The following is a 14,054-nucleotide window of genomic DNA, read 5'->3' as shown; positions in this document are numbered from 1 at the left end:
ATAATCTGGTTTGTCTAGGTTACAGCTGCAGTGATCAGAAAGATTCTGAGCTTTCTGAATGATGACTGTATCAGTGGCTGATATTCTGCTCAGTCAGGAACAAATGCTAATAATCTGTAATAATCTGTAATGGGCAAGTCGACTACCAACAAAGCTAACATTGCAGAATTACAGTATGTAAATTGTGGCAGCCTTACAGGACCTGAAGGGACCCTACAAGAGAGCTGGAAGAGGGTCTTTTGGGATAGGCCAAAGGGGATGGATTTAAACCGAAAGAGGGTAGAATTAAATTAGATGTTAGGAAGAAATTCCCCACCCTTAGGGTGGTGAGACAGTGGAACAGGTTGCCCAGAGAAGCTGTGGGTGCTCCATCCCTGGAAGTGTTCAAGGCCGTGTTGGATGGAGCTCTGAGCAGCCTGGTCTGGTGGAAGGTGTTCCTGGCCTTGGCAGGGATTTGGAGTTATGTGATCTTCAAGTTCCCTTCCAACCCTAACTGTTCTATGATTTTATAAAAATGCAGTAAGTTGATATTTTTATTTTAAGATGGTTATATTGCTGTGGCGCTGGGGCTTTAATTGTATGGTGGTGCTTCATAAAAACAATTTAGTTTTTATTGTAGCAAGCAATATTTCTATTCAAATTAATCACCCATTTAATATAACCTCAGCTTTTTATCTGAAATTATATGGTGTGCTGTTTATTTTTGGCACATTCCAGAACACAACTGAATGTAGTATTTCGTTTATTAAATAATGTTACAGTGCCAGAATACAGGTACTAACAAAGAGAACTTAATAGTTGAATAGGGCTCAGGGTCACCCTTTGAAAATTTAGTACTTGTGATTCTAATAAATAACAGAACTACTTGAAGTGACAAAATCTTAAATTGAAACAAATCCTGATTTGTCATATTATAAATCCTAAAAGTTCTAATTTATTGTACCACTTGTTTTTAATGTTACTTAGAGAATATCACCAGTAAGAAATAATAGATGAGTAATTTTTAAGTAGACCAATTTTTTGTTATGGTAATCCATTCTTTAAACCATTAAACACGTATTGCTGATTCCCAAGAAGGGAAAGGCAGCAATTTCTTAATCCTATAGAGAGAACAAGGTGCTGCTGGTCATCACTGATTGTTTACTGTCTTCTTAATAAAAGTTTTACTGGAAAATATAGATAAATTTCTATCAGCATTTCTTACTAAAGATCATCTGTGGGCAAGGTCTGTGTATGACTGTCCAACAAATGCTAAATACCGAGCTCAGTTTTTGTGAGCTGACTTGCAGCACGCGTGGGTTCATTCAGGAGATTTTATTGGGTTCTGAACACAATGTGAACAATTCAGTATTTGAATTGTGCTGATGGCACCAGCTTTGTAGATGAGGTGAGTTAGAGGTTAAACAGCATTGAGGCAGACTGACTCATGCATGCCATGAAACATAAATACCCCAGTACTTAGAAGAGAGATTGAAGTTGTTCTCTCCTGCTCCACTTAGTGCTTACTAATAAATTTGATAAAGTTTCTGGAGATCTTTCTCTTTTCTGGACATCTCATAGAATCTGTACTCTTCTAATTGTTCTAAGAAGCTGTGCTTTAAAACCCAGTTCAATATAATATAATTTAAAGGAATTTAACATGTTGCCAAAATTACTCCTACACTAACTGCGTTATGTAATACTTAAATGTAGTTCTGGGAAAGAATAATAGATACAGGTATTTGCATGCAGTGAAGTAATTTCCTCTGTTACTAGCTGTATTTTTTATTGGAACCTCTGCAGTGAGTAATAGGCAAAACCATTGCACTAATGTGTTCTTTTCATTTTCCTCCAGATGCTGATCTTTTTTGTATAGTATATCAGACTTCAAAACACTGAATTTTAGCTTTGTTCTCCTACTTCACATATAGGATGTTTTAGTAATGTATTACAATTATGTTCATATCCTTTGTTTCTGCATTAATACATTTTAGAGATGTTTTTGAACTAGACCTAGCTGATCTCACTCCCACAATAATTATCAGTTCTTTCCCATAATAAGTCAAGTTACTATCTGGATTTGATGTTGAAAAGTGATTATGGTAACTGAACTAGAACCCAAAAAAAAAACCCAAAACCAACCCAAAATGCCCCCAACCCTATAATCTTTGTTAAAAATGTATGCAGTGTACTAAATAAATATGGAACCAGTCTGAGTGCATTAAATATGTACTGAAAATTATTCTTAGCCATTTAATACACGAAGGAAAATAAAAGAAAAATATTTTAAGTATCTCCTATCTAAGACGTTATTCTCCTCTTTGTGGCACTCAAATTTTAGAGAATTAGAACTGCATTAAATATCTTAGCTGTAGTGACCCTTTTATTTAATGTTGGTGATTAAATTGCTCACACTTGAAGTCATCTCAGATGTACTTCAACAGATGTACTGGAAATTTTGGTTTTGTTTATCTAGCACAAAAGTACCTAATTGAAAATATGACAGATCCTAATTTTCTGACAGTTGATATTCTGTATTTTATTTTCCAGTACCTTCATGGTTTTATTTTTGTGTTTAAGTGATGAAGAGATTATTTAATGGTTATTTGTATGTATAAGTTACTTAACAACACAGCATTTCTAATTTACTACTTCATCGCTTAAATGCTTCAATAGTTCTCATTTAGCTTTGATTATAGTATTAGAATGGTATATATCAGATGCATCCAGCAAATGTAAGTGGATATATTTGACATAAGCAGATTATATGTGTCATGCTGATATTCACTACATGTGTACTTTGACCTTTACTTGATTATTTTGCTTAGAAAACATGCCATATTTAGGAATGGAGAGAATGTTTCTCATGCGTTGTTGTCTGCAACAGCTCTTCTATTACCAGTAGTAGGTGGGTTTGGTAGAGACTTGAGGAAACAACTTCACATGTTGTCACTAGCAGTCTTAACAGCTACCTAGTTTGTATGTAAAAATTAACTTCTAAATGTGGTTACTATTGTCTGTGTTCACTGTGTTGACAATGATAATACCATCTGGTTTGTCAGCCTCTTAGTCCTTTAAAATCTCCTCAGATAATCTTTTTTTTTAAACTATGTTACAAACTTGCTGATTTCGGCTGGAGGACATTTAATCCTCAAACTAAATGTTAATGAAGTTAATGAAAGATTTCACTATTTCAGTGTTATTCTTGAAACATTATACTTTTTCCTCTTGATTTCAGAAATGTATACAAATGGGTGTTTATGTGAACTTGGCCTTCTTTGTTTTTGGTTAAACTATAATGTGGTCACTGAGTATGGGATGCACTTCTTTTTATTTGATGGTAGTTCTTACTGCTTTAACAGAAGCTGTGTAGCTGTTTTCTGCTGAGATAAGTGTGATGTTGAATCACTGAAAATACTTAAAAAGCCATGAAATATATCTGAGGTTTTGTCATCATGGAAGAAGAAACTTTGTTCTGTTAATCCCAACCTACCAAAAAATGTAGTGGTATCATCTTCTTTGGAATGGGAGGAGATAGTGGCAACAGTTTCAAGTATTTAAAGAATTTTGGCTGAAAGTAAGAGGTGGGGGCTGTAAATGTTACCTGGAAGGTTATGTACTTAATCCATAACTGCTCTTTTACTGGCAAATTATGTGTGTACAGGTGTAAATGCTAGTTCTCTTAACAGTATGTGTTTGTACATGTACATGTACAGAAATTCACATCACTATAACTGTGCTTGTGAAAATAGCCTAACCAACCAAACAGCCTCCCCCCGCCAAAAAAACCCAAAAAAAACAACAACAAAAAAAACAACCCAAAAAGCAACAACCAAAAGCCTTTTTTGACACAGTTGTCATTGTGGAAACTGTTATATGGTCGTGATATAGTAATGGAATAAATATTGGAAAATGTTATTGCTAGAAAGCATTTGCAGTGTAAGGTAGGGTAAATTACCCATTTGTAGTTTCTTTTTTTTCCCTATTAAAAGTTTCAGATTACTTTCTCAGAAATTCATTCTCAAAGGTACCTATCCATAATTTTATTCTACAAGCTTTGTTTTTTTTATTAAGCACTAAACTACCTAAGTGAAAATATACAGTCTTACAGTTTAATATGCTGCATTTTGTTTTCTAATACCTCAAGTGGTTTTATAGTTGTTTCAAGTTAGAGGCTTATAAAAAAATCAAATCAGCCATATGTATCTGATTTATTTTTATATGATTGTCTAAGACTTGGCTGAGACCAATGCAAGATTTTCTGAGAAATGCAGAAAAATAACTGTATTGCCAGTATCATAAAACAGTATTCCTTTAAAAAGAAGACAATGAAGAAAAAGAAACCTAAATTTGCAAATTTTAATGGGTCCGTGAAAGCTTTATTGGATTCAGTGTCCATTCTTGTATTTGTTTTGTCAGCATAGTGCTATTTTTTTTGATCTTCTGCTGTAGTGTTTCCAGTGTGTTTGCATATAAATGTTACAATTAAATGCATTAGCTGATTTTCTTTGTAAAAACACGCATGAAAATACATACTTGAATTTAATTGTATCTTTAAGAAATTTATTAATCCTTGGAGTAATGTTAATCTTGCACACAAAGAGTGCTCACATTAAACAAACACCATTGTGAGTGCCATGCACATTCATCATGCTTTGTTTTGAATGCCTTCATTGTCTTGCAGTTCCTTTGTGTCTCTTCATTACTCCATTTCCATGGTTGGCATTCTAGCCTGTGACTCTGTCAGATTAAGCTGTCTCCTAAATGGTCCTGGAGTATGACTACTGCAATCTGAAGACAGAAAGTTTCTTCTGAAGTGGCTAAACTGATGGCCAGCATTGCTGCTCAAGATAAAATTACCAGATGTTCTGCATTACAACATCCAGTTTTCAGTTGCTTCTTAACCATGACATGTTTTAACCACTGAGCCACACGGAGTCCTGGTCTTGAGATGCTTTTTTATTTGGTGTGGAAACTCATATGACAGTGAAATGTGCAGGAAATGGTGCTCTCTGGGTCTTCAAAAAGGAAACAAACCACCAGGACATTTTAAATCACATTTTTGGGATTCTTTAGTTTGCTTAATGTATCAGTATGCATTCTGAAAACTGATTTGACCATGGAGAAGCCTGAATATAAGTTACAGTTTTCTCTCTTGATGAAAATCCACTTTCAGCTGGCAGTTATGTCTAACATTTAACTAGGCTGTAAAATAAAACTGGGGAAAATATGGATAAGGGAAGGCAAGGCTGCACAGAACGGATTGAGAAGCCTGAACTTTTGTCCTGTTAGGATTAAAAAAAAAAAGGAAACTATATGTAAAGGTAGTCTCAAAATGGAGACCTTGTTTCCATATATGACATAACTATACTGAAGCTGCTTTCTGCAGGAGGTTAAGAATTAAATGACATCATCAAGAGTGGACAGTTATGGTTACAAGTACTCAGCTGTAGTAAATACAGTGAAGTTTTTTTAAGGAGAATAATAGAATTTATGTGTTTTTTCTAAGCTGGGGATCAGAAGGTGAAACCAAATGCTGGATTACCAGAAACACAGATACATTGCTAAGCTTTTGTTATGGATCATTAGTAAAGAAAGGGCTCCTTTTTTGTGTGTTTATAACATTTTTCTGAATTTAGCAGGTTATTTTATCTTAAAGTATGCTTAAAGTCAGCATGAAGGGTAGAGCATCTTTTGGTTTTGTTGTAGAGAGGAACTACTGAACTTTTCTTGAAACTTTGCTTAAAACAATGTTTAGGCTGGGTATGAAAAGTACTCAAATGCACAAATTTTATCTAAGAACATAAAAGCTTTTGAAAACTTCTCTTGATTTCCTTAAGTTGAAATAGACTTGAAAAATAGCTTGGTTTTGGCTTTTTTCCAGTGATAAGTAACTGACTCTGCAAAATCAATGTTTAGTAAGTCACTGGAACATTTACTAATAAGATGGTAGAATAAATGAGTTTTTAATTGAGTTAAATAATTGTTTGATCAAATGCATATATTTATGTTCTTTCTTGCTAGATTTGGATATTTCAATCAAATTGGATTTTTTCAAATTCATTTTCCTTAATGAAGTAAAGAATTTTTTTTCATAAGTAAATTAGTTCTTGTGTCATCTTATATTCATATTTCAAAGGAAAACACAAAATACATAAGTCACAATAGAAGTATGCAATTTAGTACTACTTGTCTGCCTGAAGTTCCACAGATTTTAATATGCATGGAAAGATCCTTAAACACTGCATTTCCCATACTGTAAAAACCAGACACACTTCTTTGTAGTCTCTTACTAATCAGCAGCTCTGAGTCTTTGGCATGGTTCATTCTTACTTTTCTTTACTACATTTGTTCTGGGTGTGGGGACTGGTGAGGACTATAAAAGCACCTGGTCTGCTTAGGAAATAGTTGTTCTGTGTGTAGGCAATAGAAGATGTTTTTATCAGAGGGTTTCTTATGCAGTGGACTTGTTAGATAGGTCACCATATGGAAATTTTGTTGACTCTTGGGAGTGATGGTTGCTGCAGAATAACCATTACTATCCCAAAGTAAGTAGAAACATTAGGATTTGGAGCATCTGTTTTTCCCCAGTACATTTGTTTCTGCTTAAACACTTGGAGTAACAAATATCCTCATGTGCAGTCTCCCAAGGTATGCTGTCTCTTTTCTCTTTAAGGGTGTGGACACCTTCTGGACATCTTCTCAAAAAAAAGGCAACAAATGTCTTACAGGCCAGCAAGATCCAGTAGTGTTTTATACATGCTGAAAACTTCAAACATGAAAAGTTAGCGAGCTAAGGGAATGTGAGGGTGATGATGCAGAGAAACAGGCAGAGGGAGAGCAACAAGGGTGTAACTGGTTGGAACTTGAGCACCTGAGCTCCACTAAACATTTGTAATTCTCGGCTTTTAGGATGCTCTTGTGTTTGTGTGCCACCATCTTCTGGAGGTTGTTTCTTTAGTTCTGATTTTGAGTTGAAGAAGACTTGAGCACATGAATATAAAATTCAGGAAAACGATTGTGCAAAAACCACTTGTGAAAATTTTTCATAGAAAAATATATTGAGTGTAGAGAGATTTTAATTATTGTGGAAGGAGAGACTGACTCCATTTGATTGCTTTTTCTGTATTGTTGATGTAGAAGCAGTTAATCTTGGCTTAAGCTACTTCTGCTTAATTTTTAACATTATCTCACTTTTCAGCATGTGTGAGGTTAGATAGAGTCCAAGTAGTGCAGCCTTAAATTGGTCAAATCGATTTCTGAATTCTCTGAGGGTGAGTTGGATCCTACAGTACTCAAATGCAAAGTGAGAAACACTCCAGGAAATCAAGGGGAAATATTCTTAGCTTTGTCTCTGTACAGATGTTAGAACAAACAGTATTCCTGAGCACAGGTATGATATTTGTAGAGAAACACAATGCAGTGATGAGTGTGTTTGGGCGACAATATGAGACAAAGAGCACAAGAAATAGAGTTAGATGTTAACAATGGTCTTCTGAACTTGTCAGATGTCTCATTCTGGTAAGTCTGTCTGATAGTCTAGCTGGCCTGACAGGTAAGAGAAGCAGTAGCTGCAGATACAACTGGATTCTGACAAAACTGTCTAACTTGAAGGCTTACTCTGTGTTCCTGAGTTGTGGTCTTGCTGGTCACTGCTCTGTCTTTCTGACAAAAGAGTCTGAATTATATTTTTCTATGAGTTCTGAGCTTGGACTTTTAAGATGGTTGTCTGAGAAACTGAATATTGACAGTGATGCATTGGTACAAAAGGTAGGGGATCATTTATTAAAGCAATACTTGGTTTGATCTGGGATAATTGATTACTGATGACTGATTAAGACTGCACCTCAGGTGGGGTCCTGCAGCATGCTCCTTCATCTTGTATCTCTTAACACACTGAAGAAAATTTGGTTGGTAGGATAGAAAGTATGCTTAGAAAGAAATTAGGTCATTACCAAATGCTTTTAAAGTCAGTTTTGAATTTTAATTCTGTCTTGAAATTACTGTGCCTGAAGTCAACAACATGAAATTCGTTACACAGATGTAGAGCAATATGCTGTTGTGGGGGGGGCATAAAAGTTTCAAATGAGTATAAAACTAGGGAGCAGAATCAAGGCTGAGGTAATGGAGAGGAGTATTTGGGGACAGTGAATGTAAAAACAAACATAAGAACTGATTTTTTGAGAGAGGGAAAGAAACAACCTGGGATGTGTTAATAAGAATGCGATTTAAAATTGTTCTGAGTAACTTAACATTGCTGAGATTTCAGTAGAAGTACTGCCTTATCTAGGCATCCTGCTTTTAGATATCAAATTCTGGGGCCCAGGAGAAGGCAATGGGAGCAGGCAGCTGTTTGGAAGGAACAGCTATACAAAAGGACTCCAAGTGTTAATACATACAGATTGGAAAGAAAAGGTTGCATACTTCAGTAAAGTTGCAAACTTAAGGGTGATACAGATTCCTCCCTTTTTTTTTCTTTGTATCCTGTATTTTTCTATTTAATTTTTTATCCAAAGTAAGTTATTATTTGATTTTTCTTTTACTTATGATACAAATTAAAGAAACAGTAGAGACTGCTGTTTTTCTTGGGAGATTTGAGAATATAGCAATAGTCAGCTTTTATGTAGGTTAAAATACTGGTTTCTAATCAGCTTAGCAATATTGTTTTAGCATTATCAGTGGAAGGGCACAGATATCTAAAGTTTTAGTGTGCCGAAGTGTGGATGTGGAAAAAAGCAAGTAAGATACTGTTCATGTAAAACAATGGTACAGTTTTGGTATTAAACACAAAATGTGTAACATGTAAGATTTTAATAATATTTCACAGCTGAACTTTAATAGTTGTAGCTAGTTCATTGCTTTATCAAAGCTTAGTGATGTTTCTTTAATTTTTTTGTGATTCACAGTTTCTGTGTGCGTTCACAAGTTCCTTTCGTCTTCACTACACACCCCCTCACCTCCCTGTAGTTGATTCAGCTTCATAATATGTCTTTGTTTTCTGAGCTTGCAATACCAAATAACTTTGGGAGTATATATTCCCAGAATAGTTTAGCTGCTGTGAAACACTGCTAATTTTCTTAAAGAACTTTAATTTGCTTGCATTCATAATTTCTGCTTACTCTTAAATCATTTCTGGTCTTTGCAGTTTCATAAGGATTTCAGATACATTGAGTTTTAGTACTCAAGCCCAGTTTTAATTAGCTGAGGAAATGAAAGCCACCAACTTCTTCACAATTCCAGTGAATAACTTTGTTTACCGGGATCTAAAATATCCAGAGCAGAACGTTACAGCAGAGTTTCTATTCTTTTAATTTCTTCTTTGAATTTCATGTTCAGTCTGAAACTTCTTAGTTTATCTATCATTTGAGCTGGTGCTTCATCTTGGCGCTGCAGTTGTCACAGAACACTGCTCTGTGTTCTCAGTGCTACCATCACTTAGTGCTTTTTTTATTTATGTCATAAATAAATTATTGCAGAATGTGTGTTTGAAAATAATGAAAAGAAAAAGCTCTTGAAAATAACTAGGAAATAATGTTATGTATGGCTAAATGGTGGTATTACTGTGTTGAGTGTAGGCGGGGGCTGTCTGCTGAAGTCAGCCAATTAAACATTAAATGCTTGCTTTATTTGTATGTACAACTAAATAAATGGTACAGCTTACAAAAAGTGATGTGCTTTTGTTGTATCTGTATAGACACATAAATTTTTATGTATACAAATATTTTATATATATATGTGTGTGTGTATGTATGACAATACCGTATTTTTAAGAAATGTTGCCCATGAAGCCTAAAATAAACACGTAAGAGGCCTCATTTGTTTTTTCTGAAGGTAATGCCATGGCAGGGGTAGATAAAGAAGGATTATTGTTGATGTCCTTCCCAGACTGAGTATTTTTGATGTCCTTCCCAAACACACAGCCCCTGTGTGTTTCCTGGCCATGGTGCACCTTGTTGGCCTATGGATGAGCATGGCTGGACACGTTAATGGGGAGGGAGAGCAGCTCGGAGTTTCTGTAAGAGCTTGTACAACTTAAAGAGGAGGAAAGTAGGAGCTGCTGCTGATGTAGACTACCTGATGTTACATCTAAATGACCTAGTTCCACCTGAGACATGTATCCCCAAAGTTGGGATCACATGGGTACTTAATGTATGAAAACACTACCTAACACATTTTTCAACCTCAGGCATTTAGTGTGGTGTCCTAAGCCATTCAACACTTGATATTTTTAGACACAGAAATACATCTTGTTAAATTTTAAACTGATTTTATTTACTTGATTTTTTTAGAAATTATTTTTTTTTCTTTCAGTTTAACTTTGTTGGAAGAATCCTTGGGCCCAGAGGACTAACAGCTAAACAACTTGAGGCAGAAACAGGATGCAAGATAATGGTCCGAGGGAAGGGCTCAATGAGGGACAAAAAGAAGGTAAGGTCTTGAAGGGCGGTGTAGTTTCAGATGCATAATTTTGTTTTCTACTGGAGGAAAAGCTCATGTCGCTCATTCTTGTTGTGTTCTTGCTATTATGCTTTTCTGTTATCTAGTGTCTTACACAGACTTAGTAAATAGCACAGGCTGTCCTGAAAAAGTAAAATGTACATGCTCCATAATTCTGGAATTGGGAGTCTTAACTAGCAATTATAAAGTATTCTTAAGTAATAATTAACTTTGAATTGTGTCACATTTCATAAGGTAAAGGTAAAAATTGAAGTTAAATGTGTTTTTCTAGGAGAGAGCTATTCACCTCAAAGGTCTTATTAATAATTTTATTGTATTAAATTACCAAAGTAATGATTTGTGCATGGAGTGTGGATTGGGAAAAAAAAGTTAAATGTATTTCTGGCAGTCACTTCTGTGAGTGAACCAAGAAGCACTGTGTTGGTTTTGTTTTGTGTTCAGGTGGAGTTGCAAAGTAATTAGGGCTGTTCTTGCCTTGTCCTGGAATATGCATGTTCTGCCCATATGAATGGACAAACTGCATGATAGAGCCTTCCTGCATGTCAGGCTGCTCTCGTGGTAACTGTTTTTCTAGGTTTATTTTCTAGCTATTTCCCTCTACCTCTGGCTACTGCTGCTGAAGTTACACCACTATCTCCACTGTAGTTTTGAATGTTTCCTCTTTGTTCCCAAAAATACAGTTTCTTTTTATTCTTTTTTGGAGAATCCCCCTTCTTTTCCTTACATGATCAGCCACATAATACATTCTATTGATACATATATAGTACATAACAATTACAAAAGAAAGTTAATATCTTCCCAGTGCTTATAAATGTGTTGCCTTCAAATTTCGTTTAATGTCTCTTGTTTTCATAATCTGCTGGAACACTGCCACTGTCCTTTGTCTTATTCTGCCATCGTTGTGGTTTTTGGAGTTTGTGAAATACCTGTTAGAGAATCATAGAGTGGTGGAGGTTCACTCCTCAGGCAGAGTCACCATGTCCAAGTTTCCTATGACCATGGCCAGGTGACTGCTAGGTGTAGTGTCCTCCTACCACTGTGCTTCAAAACCTGTCCTGTCCTGTGGGAAATTGTCTCTCTAGATAGCTTGGGCAGGTTTAATTTCTGGGGAAGTATTTTTTGACTGACTTCTCCTATTCTCCATGCCTTTTTTTTTTTATTATTGTATTTTTTGACAATTCACAGAAGATTAGGCTGTGGGAATTACTGGAGTCTTTTATTTAAGAAAAAGATTAGAAGAACTGAGACCACCTGAGTGAGTCAGCTGTTAAGGTTTAGTAAGAAAAGAAAACTGCCTTCAACAAGGACAAGTATGGCAGATCAGATAAAACCTCACACCCATTAAAAACTAGAAAATGATCCAGTCAGTACTTGAATGCCCATTACAGCTTCGAAGCTGGGTTCACTCATAATTTTTAAACATAAAGTACTTGGCCATTGGTAATTTAATGAGATAATACTGCAGTTAGTGTGAAATATATTTGAATGATATCATATTATAATGTATTTGTATACCAAACAGTATGATATAGGTTGTAAACCAATGTTGAGTGCCAAAGAATTTTCTTCAGAAAACTGATTTTCATGCCATTCATTCTTCATATTTTCAGCTCATTTGCTTTCCTGAGGTGATTTGTGTTGGTCATTAGTTTACATTTTTCAGAGCAGACTTTTTGGTGTTATACCACTGTTGATCAAGTAGGAAGAATTTCATAATACTTGATTATGATGCACACCAATAAGATGTTTCTTGTAAAAATAATTATTTGGAAGCTGATTTAAGACATAGCAATTGCAGACAAAAGAAAGAATGAGTGACATCTGACGGTCTGAAGCCCAAGCACACTTCTTGCAGTTGACTCTTGCCTCTTTTCCTGATGAATTATACTTACAGATGAACTCCCTAGTCTTGCAGTGCATTTAATGATAACTACCTTTTTTTATTTTTTTCAAATAGTTTCTCTCTTTGCAGGTTGTACTTCAAAATGCTAATGAACATCAAAGTATAAATACAGAAGTAATACTATTTTTCTCATGTTAGGTTAGGATACACTAATTAATTTTTAAAACCCTTTCCTTTCTCTAGAGTCAGTGTTGTTTAGAAAAGTCAGTATTTGACATTTTTTTCACTGAATAGTTTTGAAATTTGAAGAAGAGATGCATGTTAATATTTTAGGTGCATTTTGTGAGTATAATTTATGCCTGCAAACCTGATTTCCCACTGCTAATTATAAAAGAAAGTTTATTGGTTGTAGGAAGGAGTAATTACTAAAGCAGTGTCAATCTTATGTGACAGCTGCATGGTACTAAATACTTGAATAAACTGTCCTTGTGCTTTTACTGCCTTGTTAGCAGTTGCAGAATCCAAGAGAAAATACAAAGACTGACATTCTGGAAAATAAAACATCCAGATACACTCTGCAGAGAATTTTGCTTTGCTCTGTGATCCTATGAAAGAAGTAATGAGCTAGGAATCCTTCTCATGTGGCCAAAACACTTGAACTGGCATCATGTCTTTAAACTTGCTGACAGATTCCCCCCAGAAAGCAGGAGAAATCCTCCAGTTGTTTGTATTTGAGGCTCAGCTGGTAATCAGAATATCTCTAGACAGCTTTCAACAAATTTAAAATCAAAACCTTAATTGCTGAGAATACTGTGATTAGAGCCTAGGGGTACTTGAAGGAGATTATTGGGAAGGGGAAAGGGGTTGCAGGCATTCATCAAAAGCTAATGAATGTGTAACTTTATTAAGACCAAGGCATTTTTTTGCTCAGTCTGAATGCCCCTTTCATTAGGTGGAGAAGAAAACTAGTAACTTGCACACCAGTTAAAGAATGTGTTTAGTGAAGACTGTGCAACGATGGATAAACAAAACATTTTTTCGCATCTCCCTTGTCTTACTCAAATTCTGTTAAATAGGCATTGTGTGCCCACAGAGAGTCAGCTCTTTAACTCACTGCCAGTATCTCACTTTAGAGAGGGGCGTGAAGCCCAGCAGCATCAGGCAGCTGACTTGTGGCAGCCTTGGTCAACTCTGTTGGGTTTTTTCCATTTCTTTCTGCTTAGACAGGAATCTCCCTTAGAACAGTGTGTGATGAGAGAGCATAATTCATTATGATATACAGAATATTTTTCTTAAAATTGCTAGTTTCAGCTAGAAGGGCAAGCAGCTAAACAGTTCTAAATTGGAAGAACTCTGTGCCTTCATCCTCTGTAGCAGTTTTAAGTCTTTTGTATTTCACTCTGTATTGTATGATTTGAACTGATTTATGGTTTCTGACCTCCTTGTTCCAGCTTACTTGTTCCTACAATCCTGCTTACCTTGCAAACAGAAACATAAGGTTTCGTGAAAGACATGCTCTCAGTACCAGTCTTGACCTTTGACTTGTGCAGAGTTGTTAAAGTACATAGATAATTCCATTTCTTTAAACTCTCAATTTTTCTGTTTTTATAGTATGGCTAAAAAGGAATTAGGAAATCCGTACCTGCACAGCATTTGAGGAAAATATCCGAGGGGAATGATTCATCTGTCTTGTGATCAGGATATTTTATTAAATTTACATGCTGTATAGTATTACATATTTGTAATATTTTCTTTACCTTTTAGGCTTTGGAAT

The 14,054-nt window shown here is 35.4% G+C and overlaps 1 protein-coding gene across 9 annotated transcripts in view; it reads left to right on the top strand.

The window, feature by feature from the left end:
* The window catches only part of QKI (QKI, KH domain containing RNA binding), a 146,777-nt gene that overhangs the window by 52,074 nt on the left and 80,649 nt on the right, over positions 1–14,054 (top strand). For all 9 annotated transcript variants that reach the window (XR_009485736.1, XR_009485738.1, XR_009485737.1 and 6 more), the window contains exon 3: positions 10,291–10,407. Coding sequence is in view for 6 of the 9 variants with exons in the window: in XM_059841263.1 (XP_059697246.1) it covers positions 10,291–10,407 (117 nt within the window). In the remaining 3 variants the exon portion in view is untranslated. The remainder of the gene's footprint in view (positions 1–10,290; positions 10,408–14,054) is intronic.

The sequence above is a fragment of the Haemorhous mexicanus genome, chromosome 3, assembly GCF_027477595.1.
Source record: "Haemorhous mexicanus isolate bHaeMex1 chromosome 3, bHaeMex1.pri, whole genome shotgun sequence".
Taxonomy (NCBI): domain Eukaryota; kingdom Metazoa; phylum Chordata; class Aves; order Passeriformes; family Fringillidae; genus Haemorhous; species Haemorhous mexicanus.
The sequence above is the reverse complement of the archived record's forward strand: the minus strand, read 5'-3'. Positions and strand labels throughout refer to the sequence as shown.